General features: G+C 36.0%; 1 protein-coding gene across 2 annotated transcripts in view; it reads left to right on the plus strand.

Moving 5' to 3' along the window:
* The window catches only part of SETD3 (SET domain containing 3, actin histidine methyltransferase), a 123,894-nt gene that overhangs the window by 75,246 nt on the left and 23,105 nt on the right, over window positions 1-25,543 (plus strand). For both annotated transcript variants that reach the window (XM_043986337.1, XM_043986336.1), the window contains exon 7: window positions 24,986-25,044. In XM_043986337.1, the coding sequence (XP_043842272.1) occupies window positions 24,986-25,044 (59 nt within the window). The remainder of the gene's footprint in view (window positions 1-24,985; window positions 25,045-25,543) is intronic.

The following is a 25,543-nucleotide window of genomic DNA, read 5'->3' on the forward strand; positions in this document are numbered from 1 at the left end:
TACAGATGAGAAAACTGAGGCTCAGAGAGATGGCGTGGCTTACCTACAGTTCCACAGCTAAATGGCAGAACTTGGACCAGAACCCAGGTCTTCTGACTCTAAATCCAGTACATTTTCCACTACACCACTGGTAATCAGCAGCTTTCAAATTTTCTGCCATATTTTTCAAATGGAAAGATTAGTTTGTAGCAATCATCTTTTGTGGAAGTTTAAATCTAATGTACAGAGGCATATACATACATATATATATATACATATGCATATTTATATATATTATAGCAGAGGCATAGTCAGAAAAAGTAAAATTCTTGATCTTTCTGCACTCTTGTCAAAATTTCAGAACCAAACTATGGGGAAAACTACTTTTTTTTTCAACTTCATCCCTCCATCCTCTAAATCCACCATACTTTTTTTTCTTTTTTTTTAGTGAGGCAATTGGGGTTAAGTGACTTGCCCAGGGTCACACAGCTACCAAGTGTTAAGTGTCTGAGGCCGGACTTGAACTCAGGTACTCCTGAATCCAGGGCCGGCGCTCCATCCACTGCGCCACCCAGCTGCCCTCCACCATATTTTTAATCAGTTAGCCACATTTATTAAGTTCCCAGTGTATGCTCCTAAGTGGCATATGGAAGAGGATACAAAGAAATTAAAGATCCAGTCGTTATTCTCTTTTTTTTTTTTTTTTTTTTTTAGTGAGGCAATTGGGGTTAAGTGACTTGCCTAGGGTCACACAGCCAGTAAGTGTTAAGTGTCTGAGGCCGGATTTGAACTCAGGTACTCCTGAATCCAGGGCCGGTGCTCTATCCACTGCGCCACCTAGGTGCCCCTCCCAGTCGTTATTCTCAAGGATTCCCAATGAAATCACATAAAAATGGATGAATAGTTACAGAAAAGTGAGAGGTGGGATATGGGGCAAGAAGAGGCTTAGCCAGTGGCAGCTGTAGGTTTCTATTTGTGGTTTTCATGGTGCAATTGAACCCTTCCCTCAGGTTAATTTTGTCTTCTTAGTTGTTTTCAAAACAAGTTTATTTATAAGTATAAATATCTGGGCTGATCTGTAATGTAAATGTAAGATAGCTTTCCTTTTGTTCTCCAAATTAAATTTGTAAATCAAGGAAGGTCAAGAAACTGTGGGGCTTCTTCTGGTCTTTTTGAACATGCCTTAATAACTCAATATATGCATATGATTTGCTAATCATTGACAGTAGTTTATGCTCAATCCTGGTACTACTTTCTGAGAGACATGAAAAAAATGTAAGGACTGGCTCCTGCCCTCAAGGATCTCATAATCTAGCTAAAATAACAGAGCAAACATATTGAAAAAAAAGAAAATTAAATTATAAATAATTAATGCTTAGTGGTGTGTTGCAGTCTTTAAGCCCACTAGAAGAACTGAGATGGAGAGGATCTCTGGGGTAGAAGTTTTGGGGGAAAGCTTCAGATGGAAATGTCTTGGAAAATAAGGTAGGATTTAGATCATGGATGAGGAGTGGACGGGCATTCCACTTGGGGTTATAATCTCAGTCATTTATTGAATGGTTAACATGTTTGGTTTGACACTGTTCTAATATGAGCAGAGAATATGAATGGTTGGATTCCAACTTAATTTTTAGGGGGAGATAAATAAATGAAAGAGTTAGCTCATTATTTCTCAACTTGATTGAGACATTAAATACTAAATATGGAAATAATGTTCATTTAATTGATAATAGAGTTTCTTAACTGACAAAATCAATGATCTAGAAAAATCAGTGCTGGAAAGAAAATGATACTTGTTCATAGGTGTATGGTGTTCCAGATGGTGAAGCAGATTTTTTTCATGTTTCAGGAGACAGTGCTTAGACATAAATTTCCTCTACAGTGGCCTCCATAACATAAGTAATTTTTGGTTTATCCTAAATTTTACAATGTATTTTTTCACAAAAGAGGTAGAATCATAGCTATTTAATATAATTTGCTTCAAAAGCCATCTCTGCTAGAAGAAAGTTTATCAGCATATGTCAGATTTAGAATATGTTCTCCATTCTCACCCTGTATTTATAAGTATGGGCAACCAATGTGATGAGAATGAGGAAAATATATAAAATGAAATATTAATACTCATTCAAAAAATGTTTGAATGCCTACTTTGACAAGCCCAGTGATAGGAACTGTAGGTAATTTTAAAAAGAATAAGGCATGGTCCTTAACCCCATGAAAATGAGGTATGTGATCTTAAGCAAGTTGCTACCTTTTTTTTTTTTTTTTGTGAGGCAGTTGGGGTTAAGTGACTTGCCCAGGGTTACACGGCTAGTAATTGTTAAGTGTCTGAATCCAGATTTGAACTGAGGTCCTCCTGAATCCAGGGCCAGTACTCTATCCACTGAGCCACCTAACTGCCCCAAGTTGCTGCCTTTCTTGCATTCAGTTCCCCATTTCTAAAATAAGAGGGTTCAGCTGGATCATCAGTGATTCATTGTATACAAATGCACTATAGGATATGGTGTGGAGGTACTGTAAGAAAGGTATGAAGTACTTTGATAATCCCCCCAAAGGAAAGGTTGATTAGTTTTGAAAGATAGGAAAAACTGCATGGAGAAGATGTTATATGAGTTGGACCTTTAATTATAAAGAAAAAAATTGAGAGGGAGATAGGAATAGGGTGAGCGAAGGAATGGTGATAGGAAAATATATTGTGTTCTCTTTGAGAACTTAAAAAGAGCACTGTAAAATAAGCCTGGGATGGTAACATTCATGAAGGTCTTTAAAATCCAAAGTAGTTCACCCTTCATAAGATGGGTCAGCATTCTCCAGACTAATTGGACTACAAAATATTGCTATTTTTAAATGAATTGACAATGAATTATAAGGCTACAGATTTGTTTTATTTTTGTATTTTTGTTCCCAGAGCCTAGAATAAATGCCTTGTACTTAGTAGTAGTCTCTTAGTCAGCATGTTATTATTAATCATCTACTTATGCAAAGGAATAGGGTTACAAAGACAAAAGGAAGTCATAACCTGTCCCTATTTTCTTTTTGATACAAGTTTTATCTATGGCCTCCCATAAATTCTTTGCAGAGATCTACCCAATGTGCTGAATCTCTTGCTCTAGGACTTCCTTACATTGTTTGTGTACCAGTGTGTGTTTGTTAAAGCAAATTGATATCAGTATCTGTCTGGATATGGTAGCCCCAGGGTAAAATGGCAAGGGAAAACAGAATAATTTGAGCTTATTTATATATTATTTATATATGAGCTTATTATAATTACCATCTATATTTTCTCATGACACCTATTCACATCAAAAGAAACACAGTTTGGGAAAGAGTGTGATAAATAATGGAGAGTCATTGAAGGTCTTTGAGCAAGATAACATGAGATCCACTGGCAACTCTGGTTAAAGTATTTTATGGAGAGAGAGAGAGAGAAAGAGAGCAGAAGCAGGGAGAACATTTAGGAGCTTTTTACACTAGACTAAGTAACAAGGACCTGAACTAGTGATTGCATTTGGCTTCCAGTTTCATCTTCCACTTCTTCTTTGCCTGTTCCATGCCTTAGCTTTGCTAGACAATTCTTTCCCGGATGCTCCTCCCTTAACCTTCCTTCCTCCATGTCTTTGCTCATGTGTGTTCTTCACCTTGAATATCTACCCTTAAGGAGCTTACATTTTCAAGGAGAAATAAAATATGTAGGTGAATGAGTAAATGTAAGGTGATTTGAAGAAAGAAAGAGTACTAACACCTAAGAGGATGAGGAAAGAACTTGTAAGAAAGGTAGTACTTGAACCTTAATGAAAGGGACAGATTCTATAAGGAGAGTGTATTCCAAGTATGGAGGCAAGCCTGTGCATAGGCATGGGTGCAGGAGATGGAGGCTGGGTTGGGGGAACAATAAGTGGCCCAATTCCACTAGAGTACAAAGTATGGGAAAGGAAATTATGAGAAATAAATATTGGAAGGTAGCTACCTGTGAAGAGCTTAAAATACCAAACAGAGGAGTTTGTATTTTTAAAAGCTATTAAAGGTTCTTGAGGAATAATGTGGTAAGATCTGTTTTTTAGGACCATCATGCCATCTTATTATAGAAAACAAATTAGAGATAGGAAGAATTGGAAATGGGAAGATCATTTGGAGAGTATAGTAATAATCTAGGTGAGGGAAGAGGAAGCTTTGAACTTGATCACTGAACAAGGGAATGAAGAGAAGGGGACTGAAGTGATGCTGTAGAGGCTGGATTGACAAGATTTTGCAATAGATCAGATAATCAGGGAGAGGAGAAATGAATGAAGAGTGATTCTAAGGAAGAGGTTTGTAGACGTTATGGATGGCATCTGGCCACTGCAGGGAGATGGTGTTCACCATAATGAGCAGAGGTCCCAGACACTGACCAGGTATCCCCAGAGCCATAATATAATAATAATGGTAATAATAATAGCTAGCATTTCTAAAACACCTTCTACCATGAACCAGGCCCTGAGTTGAGCACTTTACAAATATGAATGCATTTGATTCTCACAACAGCCCTGGGAAGCAGGTGCTATTCTTATCCTCATTTTACAGTTGAGGAAACTGAGGCATAGAGTTTGCACAACTGACCTTCTCAAGGTCATACAACTAGTATGTGTCTAAGGATAGATTTGAACCGAGGTCTTTCTGATTCCAGGTCCAGCTTTCTATTTGCTGTGCTATCAAGCTGCCTCACATACTGGGGCATCTCAGCAGGGACAGGACCTAATTGGAATCTTTGTTGTCCACTAGCCAGTTCCTGGTGGTAGATCCAGGGTGGACAGATGACATTCTGAGGGTTGACACCTTAGGGTAGCATTCTCAGGTAGGGAGGTTATAGTTGGCATACCAAAGGAGCAAATTCTGAAGCAGCAGCAGCAGCAGCAGCAGCATAGAGGAATAATCAGGGCAAGAATTCCAGATGAAAGGGGAACTGCAGTTCTGTCAGTCTGAACTAGCAGAGCTTCCTAGGTGGTTAATCCTAACTGAACCCAGCACAGCTACCAAACCCAATCAGTCAGTAAATAAACATTCATTAAGCACCTACTGTATTCTGGGCATTGTCTTAAGGGCTGAGGATATGAAAAGAGGCAAAAGACAGTCCCCCAAGGAGTTCACAAACTAATAGGGGAAACAGCATGCAAACAAAATATCTACAAGCTGTAAATAGGAAATAATTAACAGAGGGACAGCACTGGAATTGAGAAGTTGGGAAAAGCTTCCTGTAAAAGATAGGATTTTAGGTGGGACTAAAAGGAAGTCAAAGAAGTCAGTGGGAAGAGTTGAGGAGGGAGCGTGTTCAAGACGTGGACAGCCAAGAAAATGCCTGGAACTGAGAGATGGAGTATCTTGTTAATGTAGCAGGTGAAAGCCAGTATCACTGGATAATGGAGGATGTATTAATAAGATGTAAGAAGATTGGAAAGGTAGAAGTGGACCAACCTATGAAGAGCTTTGAATGCCAAACAGAGAATTTTGTATTTGATTCTGGAGGCAATTGGGAGCCTCTGGATATTTTTGAGTTGGTTAGATGATGTGGTCAGACCTAGACTTTAGGAACATCATTTTAGTGGCTAAATGGAGGATGGTCTCAAGTAGAAAGAGACTTGAGTCAGGCAGACCCACCAGCATGCTACTGAAATAGTTCAAATGTGAGGTAATAAGAGCCTGTACTAGTGGTGGCAGTATCAAAGGAGAAAAGGGGGGATATTTAAGCGATGTTGCAAAGGTAAAACTGACAGTCCTAGGCAGCAGATTAGATATGGGAAGTGAGAGATAGAGAGGAGTCAAAGATGACTCCTAGGTTGTGAGTCTGAGGGATTAAGGGAATGGTATTGCCCTCTATAGTAATAGGGAAGGTGGGAGAGGGATAGAGTGTAGGGGAAAGATAATGATTTCTGTTTTGGACATACTAAGTTTAAGATGTCTATTGGATGTCCAATTTGAGATGTCTATAAGACAAAGATACAAGATTGGATATCAGTAGAAAAGCTAGAGCAGGGTAAATAGATTTGGGAATTGTCAGCATAGAGATTGTAGTTTAATCCATGGAGGTTAGTAACTTGGAGCTCTCAGTTCAGTGGAATACCAATCAGACTTTTCCCTGTATCAGACCACTTTGTGAATATTGAATGAAAGCTTGCAGGTTCCCAGCCCTAACTTTTCCTGAGATCCTGGAACAACATAACACTTAATATCCCAGGAAAGCAGCAACAAGAACTTCCATCCAGAAGTGCACAGAACCTGTCCTTAACATCAAATTCAAAGTCAGAAAGTAGGCTAGAAGAATGAATAAGAAAAAATAAGAGAGTCCCACCATAAACAGTTACAGTGATAGGGATGCTAAACCTAAAAGAAGAGAATGACTTCAAAATATCTACAAATGAAAGCCTAAAGAAAAACAGTATGTGGGCTAAAATTCAACCAGAATCCTTGAAAGAGATAAAGCAATTGTTTAAAAATATTTTTTGTCAATGAAATGAGAGCCACAGGGGGAAAAAGTAGAAGAAATGAGAGCTATGGAAGGAAGAATTAGAAAGAGAATTAATAGTCTGACACAAGAAATACATAACCTTGCCCAAGCAACAAACTCCCTGAAAATCAGAATGGACCAACTAGAAGCCAATGACTCTATGGGGGCAACAAGAAATAGTAAAAACAAAATCAAAAGACTAAAAGAATTGAAGAAAATATAAGGTATCTCATAGCAAGAACAAACAAAACCTGACCTTGAACACAGAGGAGAATTAAGAATTATTGTATCACCTGAATTCCATGACCAAAGAGCCTAGATAGTCCATCATATTTCAAGAAATCTTAAAAGAAATTGCCCAGAGCTCTTAGAATTAGGGAGCAAAGTGAAAATAGGGGGAAAAAAGTGAAAAAACAAAACAAAATACCCAGTGAAAATGACCAGGAACATTATACCCAAAATCCAGAGCTTCCAGGTCAAAGAAAAAATACTCTTAAGCAGCCAAAAAGAAAGAATTCCAACTACTAACAAGTCATGATCAGGATTTAGAAGGCAAAGGATGCAAAACTGAATATAATAATTTTTTTAATGAAATAGAGGACTTCCAAGCATTCATGATGAAAAGACCAGAGAAACCTTGAAGAAGTTTGTGTGGAGACTTTGAAGTTCAAACACAGGAGCTAAGAGAAACAAAAAAGTAAACACACTCATAAAAGACTAAACAAGAGTAAACTGCTTACATTCTAATGTGCCTAGATGACATATATACTTTATTGAACTCTATCATCAGATTTCATAGGGATAGTCTAATTAGTCAGAGGCCTGGGAGTGGTTCTGGTATGTCTTAATGGTCTTAAGGGAAGAATAGAAAGAGAGGGAAAAGGAATATATTGGGAACGAAAAGGAAAGTTAGGGAGGAATTATCCCACAGAATCAAGGTGCACAAGTAGACAAACAAAAGAGGAATGGGTGCTAGGGGTAGCAGCTGACACTTGAACCTAACTCTCAAATGAACTGTTCAAAGAAGGGAAGAACATACAAATTGAGATGTACAAAAGTTCATCTCATCAGGAAAATGGGAGAAGAGAAAAAGGGGTATTAGTGGGAGCATATTGAGGGGTGAGATTCATCGTGTGTGTGTGTGTGTGTGTGTGTGTGTGTATGTGTGTGTGTGTGTGTATACTAATTTGTAGTTTATTCATTTTCAGTTGTGTTTGACTCTTCATGAACCCTTTTGAGGTTTTCTTGGCAAAGATACTGGAGTGGTTTTCAATTTCCTTCTCCAGCTCATTTTATTTTATTTTATTTTCCATAAAAGTATTTTTTTCCAGTTACATGTAGATATAGTTTGCAACATTTGTTTTTATAAGATTTCTAGTTTCAACTTTTTATCCCTCCCTCCCCCCTCCCCAAGACAGCAAGTAATCCAATATAGGTTACATATGTATAATAACATTAAACATATCTCTGCATTAGTCATGCTGTGCAAGAAGAATCAGAGCAAAAAGGAAAAACCAGGGTGAGATTCATCTTAAGCAAAACAAACACTAAGGATGTACAGAAATATTTATAGGTTTTTTTTTTGAGGTAGAAAAGAAAGGAAACCCATAAATTGACATGGCTAAGCAAGTTATGGTATATAAATGTGACAGAATATTATGCTGTAAGAAATTATGGAGGAGAAGGTTTTCAAAGAAATCTGGGAATACTTAAATCAACTGATACAGGGTGAACAGCCAGGAGAAAAATTTATACAGTGACACCAATATGGTGGGGACAAATGACTTTGAAAGAATTAGAAACTCTTTTCGGTGTAATCACCAACTATAATTCCAGAGAACCAATGAAGAAAAATGCATTGTGCAAAATAAGACACCCCCTTTTTTTTTGACAGAGCCAATGTGGAAATTGGTTTTGTTCAATTATACATGTTTATTTCAATAGTTTTGTTTTTCTTTTGTCCTCAACTGGGGTGATAGGAAAGGAATGGAGTACTGAGAGAAGGCTGGTTTTTGCTGATTTAGAAAAATAGATTTTTTTTTTTAAATGACTGATGCTGTGAGCCTGGATAACTGGAATGATGATGCTATCTTAAAAATATTTGGAAGAGAGACAGTTTTTTTTTTGTTGTTGTTTTTGTTTTTGTTTTGTTTTTGAGGGGCAATTGGGGTTAAGTGACTTGCCCAGGGTCACACAGCTAGTAAGTGTTAAGTTGTGAGGCCGGATTTGAACTCAGGTACTCCTGAATCCAGGGCCGGTGCTCTATCCACTGCGCCATCTAGCTGCCCCGAGAGACAGTTTTTAATGGGAAAAATAATAATTTCTTTCCTTGAAATGTTAAGTTTGAAATGGAGGATTGGGAGACATAATGTATATTTGATTTTATCTAGAAGTTTTGTTGTAAAAAGAAGAAAAGATAAGATGATAGTTTGAATCCCCAAGCATAGTGGAGACTTGGATATGTTTGTATGCAGCAGGGAAGGAATCAGTAAAAAAGACAAAATTTAAAATGAGAAAAAAAAAAGATGATTGAAGACTTAGAGTAGAATATAAGAGATGCCATTAAGGGCCCAGTAGAGGAGTTGGACTCAGCAAGAAGGGACCTTTATTGGGGAGTAGTGCAAAGGAAAAAAGGCAAAAGATGATGTAGATAGTTGATAAGGAATAAAATAAGAGGGAATAGGGAATTCACCATTGACAGCCTGTTTTCCCTGGAAAGCCAGAGGCCAGGTTAGTAGACTAAGAGGAAGACAGTCTGGTGCAGGTGGTGTGTTACAGAATCTCGGAATTTGAGAGTTTAAAGGGATCTCAGGGGCTATCTAGTCTAATCCATAAGTGAAGGAATTCCCCCCTAGAAAATACTTAACTAGTACTTATTGAATCTCTACTCAGAAACTTCAAGAATGAGGAACTCACTATGTTTTGAGGAAGTGCTTCTGGTTTTAGGTTGGAATTGCTGCTAGGTGTGTGGATAGAGTGCCATCCCTAGAGTCAGGAGGACTTGAGTTCAACTCCAGCCTCAGATACTTACTGGATGTGTGACCCTGGAAATGTCACTTAACCTCATTTGCCTCAATACCTCATCTGTAAAATGAGCTGGAGAAGGAAATGGCAAACCACTCCCATATCTTTGCCAAGAAAACCAGAAATGGGGTCCACAAAGAGTCAAACACAACAGAAATGACTAAACAACAAATTTGTAAAATACATTGTTATTCTGTTTATTCAGTTCAGTTAAACATTGTGAAATTAACTTTTTGTACCCAAGTTCAAGACTTGACATTTATCCTTATTGAATTTCAGCTTATTAGATTCAGCCTAATACTCTAGATTGTCATGGTCTTTTTGGATCTTGTTTCTGTCATCCCTTGTGTTAAAAAGTGAAGCTTTGAAATAACCATTGTGGGTAGTACAATGGATAGTATGCCAATGTAGAATAAAAGGATTGCTTTTCATCAGCAAGGTCCTAGTTTACAATTAGTTCAAAGAAATCTTTAGTGGACTTGATCATAATAGTTGTTTGACTTCCTCCAGTGGCATTCAGCAGCAATTGAATAAAAAGTAGAGAATGTGGGGATAATAGACTGGGGTCTTACAAGGCATGAGTATTAATAGGACTTGGGGACAAAGGATTTAAGGGTAGAGTACAGCATATAGTTAAGTTCGTCATCATTGATAGGGTAAAGGCAACAAAGTGAGAATAGTGAGATTCCAGCAGAAGTGATGGATCAAGAAAGCAAGGAAGCATGGTATGATTAGAAGTTGTGGTGAGATCAAAAACTATGCTCAGTAGTGTGTGTATTAGATATATTAAGGAAGAGGTGGGAGGATAGGTGGTTGTTATCAAAGAAATTTCAGTGTTCAGATGCCGAACAGTTGTAGATGGTAAGATCTCAAATCCTTTGCCCCCTTGCCCTTTTGTCACTCGTACCTTGCAAAATCCCAACCCTGTGATTGAGTTGGAGTCAAGTTGAGGAACTAGGAGGCCAGGGTGTTTGAAGACAGATCATTATTAATACAGTAACTATCCTACGGGAACTGCTTGAAGAGACCTAGAGTGTCTTTTAATTGATCATTTATCCTCAGATTTTAGGCTTTGGTAGAATATTTAATAAGATCTTTTTTTAAAATACTATTTGGGAAAGCATTAAATTGTGTCTTTTATAGAAAAGTATATTTCTTTAAAAAATGTTTTTTCTAGTCTATCCCATTTTATTATTCACCATTAATAAAATGAGAAAAGGAATTTTTAAAGTTTATTGATTACCTCAACTCCTGGAATTGAACATTATCTTGTAACAAAGAAAAACAGTCAAGAAGAAACAAACCAATAAAATGAATGCATCTTATAATGTATCAGTATACTCCCCCTGGTCTCCTGCTTCTTTATTAAGAGAAGAGAAATCTGTTTCATTATGTTAGCAAGCAAGCAAAAGCTAAGCTATTATTTGCTAGAACCTGTATGTACTAGGTACTGTGGATACAAACACAAAAGTGAAATTGTCCCTTCCCTCAAGAAGCTTGCCTTCTTGTTGGGAGAAGACGTTCACAGATAAGTAAATACAAACTGTAGAAGTGATTGGAGTAGAAAGGCACTAAAACTAGGGGAATCAGGAAAGACCAATTAAAGGAAATAACACTTGAGCTATAAGCTTTTAGGGGAAATAGGACTGTCAGAAGTAGAAATGAAGGGAAAATAATTTCCAGGCATGGGAAACAACCTGTGCAAAGGCAAGAGGCACCTGTGAAATTTGTTCATTCACTGTGACCAAGATAGGATAAGTAACCAGAGTTTGGATAATCAGAGTTTAACTTCCTTTTAGTTGTTACCACTGACATTATTGCAGCTATTGGACATATTGTTCTTCTAGATCTGTTTATTTTATTCCAGTCCCAGATAGGGATTTGTAAGTAAATATAAAAGTACCTCCTCTCATATCCTGGCTCTGATATTATCTGTATCACCTTGAGGGGATCATAACTTCTTGGGCCTCTGTTTCCTTATAAAATAAAAGGTTTGCCTAGATTTTAAGCACTGAATTATATTATACTAACTCATTTTCTAGTGGTTTCAAAAATCAAAGCTTATAAAGATTGCTTCTTTTCAGAGTTAATTGTTTTTGAACACTGGGCCCTTCATTAAAGACTGTAATTCCTTTTTAAATGGTCTTGTCACATTTTTTAATCACTAACATGCACCAAGCATTTTCAGCATTACCAGGTTTTTGAAAACTCTGACCTGTCATCATTGAAAACAATTTGTTTATAAAAAGTGGTACAGTTAAATGTATTGTTGAGTATCTCTTAAAACCTGTTGCTTATTCCAGAAAGCAAATGACTAAAGAAAGGAACATAGATAATGCCTTTCTCTAAGGGGAGGTGGAATAGTACTGTTCACAAGACATTGTGCATGTAAGCATTTGTGCATGTATTTACATATTATTTTTCAGTTACTCCGCAGAAGAAATTTTTTTAAAAGCAACAATTTTTTGATGATTAGTGATAATGTCTATAACTTCTAAATTTGATCTTTGGACGACTCTGTCATGCTAGCTAGAATAATTCAACCTAATTCCAAAGGCTCTATCAGAAACTGTTGAAACAATATAGCTGAGGCCAAAAAAAACAATCTATAGCAATATGGTACTTTTTTATTCCTAGGCTATTTTTTTTTTTTGCGGGGCAATGGGGGTTAAGTGACTTGCCCAGGGTCACACAGCTAGTAAGTTTCAAGTGTCTGAGGTCAGATTTGAACTCAGGTCCTCCTGAATCCAGGGCTGGTACTTTATCCACTGCGCCACTTAGCCGCCCCTAGGCTAATTTTTATTATAGTATTCTTATAAAAGTTGACCATGACTTTCTCTATTGATAAGTTTCAAAAACCCCAAAGCTTTTAAGAATGATGAAGAAAATAAAAAGAATGATGAAGATACTTACTCTAGTATTTTTGTTATTAATAAATTATTAATAATATTTGCTTATACTCTTAGTAGAATTTTAAATTTATCATGGCCAAAAGGTTTTAAGATAAACATCTTATTAAGAGTGTTTTAGGAGGAGAGAAATGTCAAAAGTCAAGGAATTTTAGAACTGGGAGGGACCTAAGAGCATGTTATCCAGACATGACAAACCTTTGTTTGCCAAAAGTCTCTCTAAGAAGTTTTTTAATGGTATCAGAGCACACCATCCTGAACTAAAAATTATTTGCACAATATGAAAGTTCATTTTCTCCCCTAATGCATTTAGATGTGTACAAAATTGAACAAAAGTAACCATTAATGTTTTTAATTACAAAGAAGCAAATGTGATTTATTGACTTTTTTGCATCAATTTGTTGTTAATTAAAAATTCAGTTTAAAATATTGATTTAAATTACTGCTGTGTTGCAGGATGCTATCCTGGATGCTGAGGGAAACAGAGTTTAAATGAGCTACTACTCATGCCTTCATGTACTTCGTTTTGTAGCGGGATATATTATATAAACAAGGAACTATAATGTTAAATAATGCCTGTTAATCTGTTAGAATCAAGAGGGGAAAGGTCATTACTACTCAAGGACTTATGGGAGGCTTTATAGAGAAGGTGATATTTAGGTTGGACTTTAAAATATTAGGAGGAATTCAAGGTGTGGATGAGGGGATTCCACAGCTGTTAGAAGGGTTCTCAAAGGCAAGATAGTCCAACAATAATGGGCTAAGTACAGAGAACGTCATGGTCAAAGATATGGAGGTGGGAAAGCACAGGGCCTATAAAGAGGACAGTAAGTAATCCATTTTTTACTAAAGTGTAGCATTCACAAAGGAAGGAATAGTATGAAATAATCATTAGACATGTGTGACAATGCTAGATTGTGAAGTGCCTTGATTTTTATACAACAGGTAATAGAGAGCTCTTAATGGCCTTTGAGAGAAGTTGACATATACTTCTATAAGGATAATTTTAACAATGTTGTGAAGAAGGATTGGAGGAAAGAGAGGAGATGATAGGATGTTAGAAGGGTATTGCAATAGCCTAGAAGGTGATATAATAAGGGTAGTGTCCATGAGGAGATGAATGGGAGAGAGATTTTGGCAGTAGAATTGACAGGAATTGGTAACTGGTTAGAAGAACTGAATGAACAGAAAAAATCAAAGATATCATCAAGGCTTTGAACATGGGAAACTGAATGAATGATAGTACCACTACCAGAGGTGTGAGAAGGTTTTTTAGAGGAAAATTATAATCTCAGTTTTGGATATGTGGGTTGTGTGAAGCACCAGTATAACATACAGATGTGAGTATATAGTTCAGGAAAGAGTTTGAGATTCATCTGTGTCAAAATGATATTTTGTTCCCCTCCTGTCCTAAGCTTGAATTGGTCTTTCAAATGAGCATCTGTCAAATTTGATAGCAGGCACATTTTCATTCAAGTCATATCAGAAATGGATGAATTACAAATAGGGCTCTTATATTGCATAAGGCCCACTTTAAATAGTAGAGCAGTTTTGTTGAGTCTTATGCAATTGCTTACTGCCTCTGCTATGGTGGTAAAGAAGAGATTGCACACAAAATCCTAGTTCGTCAGAATCATTTTACCCAACTGTGAGCCTGTATTTACTGTTATCAAAATGGTATCCCAGTTGTGTCTGATGAGATAAGAATATATTTAGCTTCTGTCAGGGTCACAAGATACTATATACAAATTCTTGAATCCTTGATTGAATCCAATCTTTATTTTTCAGATGAACACACCTAGAGAGAACAGCTTAGAAAGACTGTCAGATAGCTAGCTAGCTAGCTAGATAAATATTTAGCTATCTATTTAAGTAAAGAGTATTTAGTAGCAGAAATGGACCAAGAGCCTTTTTAGCATGAAAAAAGACTTGATATTTTATTGCAATGCAAGTTCAGTATTAAGACAATAATATGATATGGCAGCCAGAATAATATCCCAAGTGAGGGAAGTGATGAACCTATTACTGTATGCCATCCTGATCACTCTACATCTAGGTGCCACATTTTAAGAAAGATATCGACAAATTGGGGCAAGTTTAAAGGAAGGTAGCCAGTATTGTGAGAAAGCTAGAAACTGGAATTGGTTGAAGGAACTGGGAATGTTTATCTTGGAGAAGAAGAGATTGGGGGAATGGGTGACAGTACATAATAGCTGTCTTCATTTGAAGGACTGTCTTGTGAAGAAGGACAGCTAGGTGGCATAGCGGATAGTGTTGGGCCAGGAGTCAAGAAGAGTTCAAATTCAGCCTTAAACACTTAGTAGCATACTTATTAGTGACCCTGGACAGATCTCTTAACCCTGCTTGCTTCAGTTTCCTCATTTGCAAAGTGACCTGAAGAAGAAACTGGTAAATCACTCCAGCATCTTTGCCAAAAACAAAAACAAAACAAACAAACAAAAAACCAAAAGGGGTTACAAGTCAAATGCAACTGAACATGGCTAAGAACCCTGTAATGAAAGGATTCTATTTTATTCACTTTGATTCCTGAGAGTGAGTGGAGTGGGCAGAGAGGGGATAGAGGGTTTAAAGTTACTAAAAGCTAGGTTTCAGTTTAATTTAAGGAAAAACTAAAAATTAGAGCTGTCAGCAGTTCAGCTCATTTTAATTCAGTACTTTATATATTCAGTACCTACTACATGCTAACCATTGGAGGTACAAGGATAAAAATGAAATAGTCCCTGCCCCCAAGGAGCTTAGATTTTACTGGGTGAAAACAAAATGTATATACTGGTAAGTAAATCCAAAACATTTTCTATAAAAAAGTAATATCTAGGGAGAAGGGAAACCATTACCTGGGGAGATAGACAGTCTACTCATAGAATGTGGCAATGAAACTGAACCTTGAAGAGAGTTAGGGATTCTCAGAGGTGAATGTGAGTAGGGAAGACTGGGGTAAAGCCTCTGCAAAAGCACACTGCAAGGTGCAAGGAGAATAGTTCTTCTCAGAAGGTCATGAGTTCCTTATTACCAGAAACCTTCAGGTAGAAGTTCGATAGCTACTCTTAGGGGATTTTGTGAAAAGGATTACCACTGTTTGCACATGGGTTGGACAAGATGCAGAATCACCCCACAGATTAAAAAAAAAAAATTATTACTGCTGGGGCAGCTAGGTGGCGCAGTGGATAAAGCACCGATCCTGGATTCGGGAGGACCTAAGTTCAAATCCAGACTCAGGCACTTGACACTAGCTGTGTGATCCTGGGCAGGTCACTTAATCTCATTGTCTGCGCCCCCCCCCCCAAAAAAAAAGTTATTACTGCTTGTCCAAAGGTTCTGGTGTCTATGGTTCATTCTGGTTTTCTTTAGATGGACGATTTAGATTTAGATGTACATTTCTAAGATGTATGCTTCAGTCATACGATGAATTGTAACCTCTGTCTTAGAAAAATGAGAGTGAAATTCACCTCGCTCTTCTCATTCAGTGGAGAAGTGGGGACTAGATAGGGAATGAAGTGTACACTAGCACATCAGCGTGCTGTTCGATTTTGCATACTTTTTGTCTTAATAAAAGGAAGGGTCCAATGTAGAATAAGGAGAAACAGCAGTAAAAACAGACAACATAATTAAGAAAATAAATAAATACAGAATCATCATCAGAACTTTTTAACTCATTTAACAAATAAAAAAGCATTGTTTTTTTTTTAAATGCCTTAAGCAGATAGGCAGGTATGATTTGACTAATACTCAAATTTTCAAGTGGTGCCATCCTCAGCTCACACAAGCTGCACATAGCCAGTCTGTTACTAAGTCTTAACAACAGCAATAATCTACTTTTCCTTCTTTCCACTTAAAAGCCACCACCCTAGTGCAGGCCCTCAGCACTTCATAGCCACACTATTGCAGTAGCCTTCTGATTGTTCTTTCTGTCTCAAGGATCTCCCCACTCCAACCCATCTTACACACTCAGCTGGCAAATTGATCTTTCTCAAGTACAGGTCTGACCATGTCGACTCCCCATTCCTCTACCTCCACTCTCAATTCCAGAGGCATCCTATTATCTCCTGGAGCAAATAAAGCTCTATGTTGGCTTTTAAAGCCCTTCAAAACTTGGCTCCTTCCTTCTTTCCCACCTTTTTACTTTACTCCCCACACTCTAGAACTCAGCAACCCTGGCTTACTTGCTATTCCTCTAACACATCACTGCTTTTACACTGCCTGTCTTCCATGCTTAGAATGTTCTTCCTCCTCAACTCTTCCTCCTGGCTCTCTTCAAGACTTTAACTCAAATCCCACTCTGCAGGATGTCTTTCCTGATTGCGCCCTTCCCACTTCCCTTGGCACAGTAGGTGAGATTACTTATACTTATGTATCTATTATGTATAATTTTTTGCATTAGAATGTGAGCTCCTTAAGGTCAGGGACCATGTGTTTGCATTTATTTGTAACCTCTGCAGTTAGCACGGTGCCTAGCACATAGAAAGCACTTAATAAATCCTTGTTGACTGCTCATGTTCTCACAGTTAACAATAAAACAAAAACATTTCTTCCATATAAAAATGCCCAATAAACATGTTTGCTTAAAGATGAAAATGAAACATGAAAAGCATGTTTCTTGTCTGAAATGGATAGATATTGTGCACATATGGGGAAACAAACAAAATGGTCTTTAAACGATAAGCAAGCCAGTGAGCTTGATTTTATTCCTAGCAAAATTCTAGGACATGTTAAAAGGGATGATTACTGGACGTTTAGAAAAAAGAAGTGACAGTCACAAAGAGCCAGCATAGCTTCATCAGGTCATGTAAAACTAACCTTATTTCCTTTTTTGATAGGGTTACTAATCAGGGGAGTGCTGTTGATATATTTTATCTAGATTTTAGCAAGTTGGAGAAAGTCGTGCCTTTTTGTTGATAACACGGAGTTATGGACTAGACAGTGTAGGTAAGTGGACAAAGGACTGATTGGCTAAGCCCAAAGATGAATCAGTCATTAATGGTCATCAGTCCCTGATGAAATGTCAGGATCTGTGCCTGACCTTGTGCTATTACACTTTTATCAGTGACTCGAATAAAGGTATTGTTGGCATACTTATCAGACTTTCAGATGACAGAAATTTAATTCAAATGAGCAAAGCACATACTAGCTACTAGGCACTGAGTATGCTAAAACTTAAATAGTCCCTGCTCTCAAGGAACTTACATTCAGTTGGATAAGCACATACATATGCATGTATTATATATTTACACATATATACTAGAAAGGATTGTTAACATTGGGTTAGAGTTCCAAAAAGATCTTTATACACTAAAACACAAGGTCAAATCTGATCAAATACAATTGAAGTTTTAATCTTACATTTGGGTTGTGAAAATCAATTTCACCAGTACAAGTTGGGGTAAACTTGGCTAGGACTTTACTGGGCTTCAAGCCCAATGTGAGTCATCAATGAGATATGGTAACTAAGCAAGCTTATAGAATTTCATTTCGTGTAATGCTTAGGACTAGATTAATGATAGTCTCATTGTATTCTGACACTGTCAGACCACAACAGGAATATTGTGTTCACCTCTGGGTACCATATTTTAGGATAAATTTATATCAAGAGAATGATCAGGATGGTGACATCTCAAGATCATACTATATGCAACTCAGTTGAAGGAATTAAGGATGATTAACCTGGAGAGAAGACTTTTGGCATGGGGGGGGGAGGGAGGGGGATAGAGGAAGAATAATAACTGTCTTCATGTATCTGAAGGGCTATAATTAGACTTGTTTTGCTTGCCCACAGAAGACAGAAGTTGGAATAATGGCTAGAAGTTTCAGGGAAGCAAATTTAGGCTGAATATAAAGAAAAACTTCCCCCAAATTAGTGTTTTCTGGAGCTGGAATGAACTGCCTTAGTACATAATGGAAGTCACAAAATGGACTAATTTAAGTCACCTTATGGTCAAATTGTATGCAGAACTGAGTGGCTGCTATAAAGTATATCCTCTTGGAAAAATATTACTTATACTGTCTACCTCATCAGATTATAGTGAAAAAAATCATTTTGCAGATTATGTGGTGCTTTTAAATTCTGAGCCACTTTTAAAATATCTCTTTTTCTTCTAGTACCTTACACAATGCTTATATATAGTAGGCACTTAATATTTTATTGAATTAAATTTATAGAATAGAAATACTGTTCTTGATTGCCATTATATTTAGCCATGGCAGATCTGCTTGAGGAATAAAACATAAGAAAATAAATATAATTCGTTGACCTCTCTAATAGTAATCTCTTTTCCTTCTCTATTTCCATTTCTTCTTTTAACTGTCCTCCATCTAGAAGTTTAAAAAATCCCCAAATCTCTTAGCTTTATATAATTTACATTTTTCCTTCTTACTCTAGTCAGTTTTCCACCTTAACTTCATTCTAAATTCCTCTACTGGCTCTCTTTCACTGTCCTTTCAATCAATTTTCTTTCTATGTGTTCTCATTTTTCCCCCCACTCTTTTCTCTTTCTTTTCAATCAACAGTGCCCCTATTTTTTTTAATCTCATTATTTTTCCCATCCTTTCCCCCATGTGATTGGAACATTACTATATATTGGCTTGGAGGAGGCTCTGGGTGGGTGGACGACACTCTGAGTCAGTTCATGCTGCCTTCTCCTGCGCCCACTCTCTGCAAAGTCTGAAATGTGCTCAAAGATCATTTGAGCCAGGAAACTGTAAGTTTCAGCAAAGACCGTGTCATACAGTTGCTATCTTTAAGACCTTGCACGTCAGGATTTTATTGGATAACAAAGAAATACCAGATACCTCTCTGTCTGTTCTAGATGGGTCAGGTTTCTGAACTTCTTATAACTTATATACATCCATTAGCGACCAGATTCAAGGTTCAGTGGCACTTTTCTTACTGCTTTAATCCTTTAAATTTAGGAGATCTAAAAAAAGCTCCGAGCATAGTTCATCTTCACCTTTGTTTTTTTTTGTTTATTTTTGGTGAGGCAATTGGGGTTAAGTGACTTGCCCAGGGTCACACAGCTAGTAAGTGTCAAGTGTCTGAGGCTGGATTTGAACTCAGGTCCTCCTGAATCCAGGGCTGGTGCTCTATCCACTGCTCCACCTAACTGTCCCCCTCACCTTTGTTTTTAATGATCATGAACAAACAAGTCACTTAACTTCCTTCACCTATAAAATGATGGGGTAGACTAGATGACCTTTGAGGTCCCTTCTAGCTCTCCATCTATGATCCTATGATCATAATGAAAGCTAGACTTAATTAGTATGGTGTAGTGTGAAAAAGAAATATCACTTTCACTTAGAAAACTTATCCATGCGATAATGTGTTTTATACATTAAACTAGAGTTACTATATTAGTTCCAAAATTACTTTTGGACACCCTTACACTTTAAAAAGTAGGTGCCTTAGGGCAGCTAGGTGGCGCAGTGGATAGAGCACTGGCCCTGGATTCAGGAGGACCTGGGTTCAAATCCAGCCTTGGACCCTTAACACTTACTAGCTGTGTGACCTTGGGCAAGTCACTTAACCCCAATTGCCTCACTAAAAAAAAAAAGTAGGTGCCTTGGGAAATAGGAATTGTTTTATTCATTGTATTTGTATCCCTAGTACCTAGCACTGGGCCTGGCACACAGTGAGTGCTTAATAAATGGGTAGTTTGATAAACTAGCACTTGTAATTTTCTGAAATGCTCATATTGTGTGGATATTAATTCATAAAATTAAAAAAAATATTTAGGATTTTGCTAACATCAACATTGTTATTCTACATTTGGGAAACAATTTTCCTGTTGGTATACTTAAAGACCTCATTGCAAATTATTGTTTATTCAAAGATAGTAAGAATTTGGGACCCTTAGAAAATCACTGTAAGAAGAGATGAATATTACGTAACTGTACATGTATAATTTTGAAGCACATGCCATGCCTCAGATCATTTAGGGTTGAAAAAGCCCAAATTCCTTTTACCCCAATTAATCAGCTCTTTAGTTCAAACAGCCTTCTTTTGAAAATTATCATATTGAAATACCATTGTATTTAGAAGGGAAATTTTTCTGTCTCAAATATTTTTTCTTTATACAAAGCTTTTCAAAGCCATTTCACATATCCTTGATGTTTCTGAATTAGTAATTCAAATAATAATGAATTCTGTTTATTTTGGTTCTCCACAGAGGTTTTGTTGTTTGAGCTTAAAATAAAACCGCAGCTGATTTGTGTAACATATATTAACTGTTTGTTTAGTTTTAGTACATTTCTGTATCTCTCATTCCTGATCAACCTGAAAAATTTGCACGCTGTGCAGCAGCCATCTTCTCCTATACTTTATTAAATATCTGTCAATTATAAATATCAAGGTTTTACATTAATGTCAAGATAGTGCATCAAAAATTCATGGAATATGTGACTTTTTCCAAGGGTATTTAATACTTAATGCATTTGTGTCATTTTTCTTTCTAGATATATTGACAGGTTTTATTAAGTGTTTGTTAGGGAGATTTTATTTTTATCAGGGGACTATAAAGAGAAGCTGCATGCTAAATCAATTTTTAAAATCAGAATATTGCTCATTTTTATATCTTCAAATATTTGTAAATCATAGGTTTTAATGCAAATTTCTTTTACTTTTATATGTTTAAAATTCACCACAGTGGTCCAGTATAGAACTAAAATATGACTAAATGTACTGACTTTATTTTATCTTGATTTTTTTTTTAGACATAGCTAATAGAATCCAATATGGCAGGTTTAAAAAATATATATATCTATGTAGTAATGTTTAGCTAGTTTTGATCTTTTTATTGAAATCTAAAAATTTTAGATTATAATTATTACAGACATGTTAGTTACATTAAATATGCTAGATCTTTGGATGTCATAAAGAATAATACCCAAAGAATGAGGGAAAAAGGAATCTGTTTAAATAGCAAACTCTCTCTAATTCTTTGTCAACTCTACGAAAATAACCATTTTTTTCTTCAACTTCAAATTTTTATCTCACTAAACAAAAAAATAATAAACAAAACAAATCCTTGTAATAGAGTTTTTACAGTCTTTTAAAATTGTTTCTTTTAATCTCTAGAAGGTATTGTATTTACGAATTTATTCTGGGTTCAAATTTTGCCCCATATTGGTACCTATATTTGGAATGTCTTTGAAGTCTACATATAATGGGACCTTTGATGAAAACTATTTATTTAATGAACCCCTTAGCTGTTTAGTATATAGCTATTTACATTATATAGCTATAATCACAGCTAAACTAATTATTAGAAGGAAGAGGTTTCTATGTTCCTGTTACATTTTTCTTTTTAATGCATAACCGTTCAAAGAAAAGCAACCAAATAGAGTAGCTCACAGTAGGAAGGAAAAAAGAAAAGCTTTATAGAGTTTATCCTTGAGAATGAGAAACATTCAGGTAAAGCCTTTTTTGCTAAATAGTATCTAAAGGACTGAGTCAAGTACATTTCTGGAAAATCAAGGTCACTGTAAATGAGTTATATGGGGGTTTTTGAAGGTATTTTCCTAATATTTCACTAATCTCTAGCAGTGAAAAACCATAAGTTAAAAAATTAATTCTGTCAAGACTTCTAAATAAAAGCTGTTTTGAATAGAAATGTTTTTTTTTTTTAATTTTTGAGGGATTCTTTTTAGATAAATGGAATATTATTGATTACTCACAAGTCTCCCACGTTAAATGCAGCCTTTTCATGGACAAAATCCTTACCTAATTTTTGAAGGGTTAAAAATCACCTTATTCTTAAATTAATTACATTTTTTTGAGATAACAAAATTATTTTTTCCTCAGTAACAGGCACCTGAGCAGGTAGCCCTTTTGATTGCCACTATAAACCCAACTGTTATTTAAGTATGATGCCGAGAAGGTCTTGCCCTTGCGTAGATGAATCATTTTGTAGAAAAGATCTGACAACTCTATGATTATTGCGTTCTTTAGAAACATATCTCTACTCTACCATAACTCCAGTAGGTGGCATTAGTGCCACAATAATGAGATTCTTTTCTAAATGGAAATATTTGCTAACATCCATGGTATCAAATTTTGCATCCGTATAACTGTTAAGTTCATGTTCTGTGACAAAATAGCTTTTTTAAAATAAAAGTTGATTATAAGCATACAGTTTTACATAAGACTTTTAAATATTAATTAAAATATTGTATATTTTTACAGCAATAATGTCCTACAAAAATCAATCCGTAAGTTCATTTTTTTTTTCTTCCGGAGGAATTGCTAAATCTTTTCAAATAAAAGCCATGAGTCACCAGGCATGGAGATATGCTAGAGGTATAGGATCTAAATTTGTACCAAATCTGGCCCCCCCATTATTTCTTGATTTTGTGGAGTTCTTTCTTTTTTATTATGGTAGTTCCTGCAGTTACTTTTGCTTTGTGGCAGGTCGGTAGCAGGTTATGCTCAAAAATCGGCGAATGTAGGGAGATTTCCACATAAGTCATGAAAAACCCTCAGGGGTCCAATTTTGAGAATTGCCACAACATGTCATGCTTAATAAGTAAAACTATTTTTTAAAATTTGCAGTAATTGTGACATATGGCATAGTATACAATATACTTTTTAAAAGCATATTGTAATGCTTGTAAGCAGCAAGAATTGAGCTTTCTTATTACTTGATTTAAATAGACAGAATTTATAACATTACAAAAATGTCATTAAGTTCTTAATTTTGCATTAAGGGGATAAGAAAATTTTTGGAATCAAATTCTTAAACCTTAAGTTCTATTTTTAAAAAAATTACTTATCACTGATTAGATTCCAAATCATACTTTCCCCCCACTTTTAGTACTGTAAATAAAATGTGAAAGGTATGGTTTAACTGTTAGAGATGTAAAAAATTTTAAGAATAAAAGAATGCCTTGTTCTGAAACTCAACCTCAGAAATCATCCATAGTTGAAAATAAAATACAATTAAAAAGCTTCAGTTTTATTCCTAGGCTATGCATATTTTTACATCTTGTCAAACAGTGAGAACAACTTTAATGTAAATGTCAAGAAGTATCTGTAAGTGACCTATGCTTGTCTCAGCTATATATTAAATCAACAGTGATTTCATTTAATTTTCTTTTAATAACATATTTAAGTTCCTACTATGTGCAAAGTACTATGCTAGATTGTGATTTTTTCTTATTTAGCAGATTTTTCAATCCTTGGTTAGCATTTGAAAGCTGTTTGCCTAATCAGTATGCTATTTTGCATATTGACTTGAGATATGTTTGCTTTATTTTCCTTTTTAAAGCAATATTAGTTTTGTATGAATATATGACTAGACTTTGGTTCTTTTTCTTCCAAAGGGTTAAAACACGGCTGAAGACTAGAGGGGGTGGGGGGAAAGCAGGCACCTGGGAGCTAACACCCAATTGGCAGCCTTTTGTAATATATAATTTGCCTAAAATTGCGCACTGAGCACAAGCTTTTGTTTTCTAATTGATTTACGGTTTGAGCCACTTTTACCTCATCCCCTACTGTCCTGCACACGGTGCCAGCGAGTACATTACAGTGAGAGATGATAAATTACCATGCACTTGTGATGCTAATGCGTCAAGAGTAAAAACTGCATACTACATAGAGCTTCATGCATTAACAGTGGTGCAAAGATACAGCCAAGCAAAATTTCATTTGTAGCTCAGAAATAACCATTTGTTCATTTGATCACTTACTGCAATCTGTCTATCAGACTATAATTGAACTTGAAGATTGAAATTATACTGTTACAGCTTTTAATTTCTTAATTGAGGCAAAGTTTTAAAGTGCTTGAAAGGTCTAGAGTGAGGTGGGTGGCAGGGTGGGCAGAAAAGATATTAAATATATGATATACTCTCATAAGTGCTAGATTTTAAATATTTTGTAAACTGTCCTTTTGTCCAGAAAAGAACAGTGAAAATTTTTTAAAAGACTTAAAGCTTTTATTTTAACTATAATATCTTTAGTCATTTTAATATAATTTATTATCTCACATTTAATTATTTCTTGATATTGTTTTTTTCTTGATTTCTTGATAAATGTGTGCATGTAAAATGCACTTGAACAGAACGAAAATGTATTTCCCTCCAACTGATGTGAGTCAGAGGTAAATGAAGGAACTTTCAATTTATTAGAGTGTCTTTGAATATTCCTTTTATTGGCATGAGAAAAGATTTGAAATAAATTCATAATGCATACTTGAGCATTAATGAATAAAGATGCAAGAGAGGGGTAGGACAATCACTACTTCTGAAGCTTCGTGCTTTTACTGGATCAGACATTTATAGCACAATTATTCTCTACCTTTTGGAGAGTCAGTCCACCTTAAATTTTATTTTTGTGTGGTGTCTGTGGGTTCCAGTCTCGAAATATGAAGAAGCAGATTTATGGCGGCTGCTGGGCACAACAAATTAAGTTGACAGTGATGTATGAGAGCATAATAGCATGATGATCCCTCTGTAGCACGGCTGGACGCCTCCTGCTTCATTTGGCTCTTGTTAGGATCTGTTAGGCAGCTAAATAATGAAATTCTGCTGACTGATTTCTGTTTCCCCCTTTTTCTCTTTTCTCTCCTTTCTTAAAACTTCTAATTCCCAGACCCATCCTAATGCCAACAAACTGCCCTTGAAGGATTCTTTCACTTATGAGGACTACAGGTTGGTATACTGTGTTTTCTAAGGTGGGGTTTTTCACGTGAAATTGGGGGGTCTTAAAAAGTGAGGGAAATGCTTCAACAAGAAGTAAGCCTGCTGTGACCATTTAAAACATCATAACAGTGATACTCTTTCAGAAGTTATAATGAATAGAGTGGATAAGTAGCAGTATTTTAATAGCCATGTAGAAATTGCCATTAAACTGAAGTGGAGGGGGATTAGTTTAGATAGCCAAATGGCACTTGAGATTAAGATTAGTATGGTGGTCTGGAGGTGTTTTTTTCTTTTTAAGTAGCATATTTTAGTGTCAAGGAGGGTCATCTTTTTTGAACAAAAAGACTTAAATCACTATGCAAAGTAATCAGAAAATAATGTACACCACACGATGCAATTCTTAGAGGATTTCTGATCATAAAATAGTAATAGACTTTACTTTTCATTGAGGCTGAAATTGAAATAAGATGCGGAGTCAGCATTTGATTAGAAAGGAGGTTAGAGCATT

The sequence above is a fragment of the Dromiciops gliroides genome, chromosome 2, assembly GCF_019393635.1.
Source record: "Dromiciops gliroides isolate mDroGli1 chromosome 2, mDroGli1.pri, whole genome shotgun sequence".
Taxonomy (NCBI): Eukaryota; Metazoa; Chordata; class Mammalia; order Microbiotheria; family Microbiotheriidae; genus Dromiciops; species Dromiciops gliroides.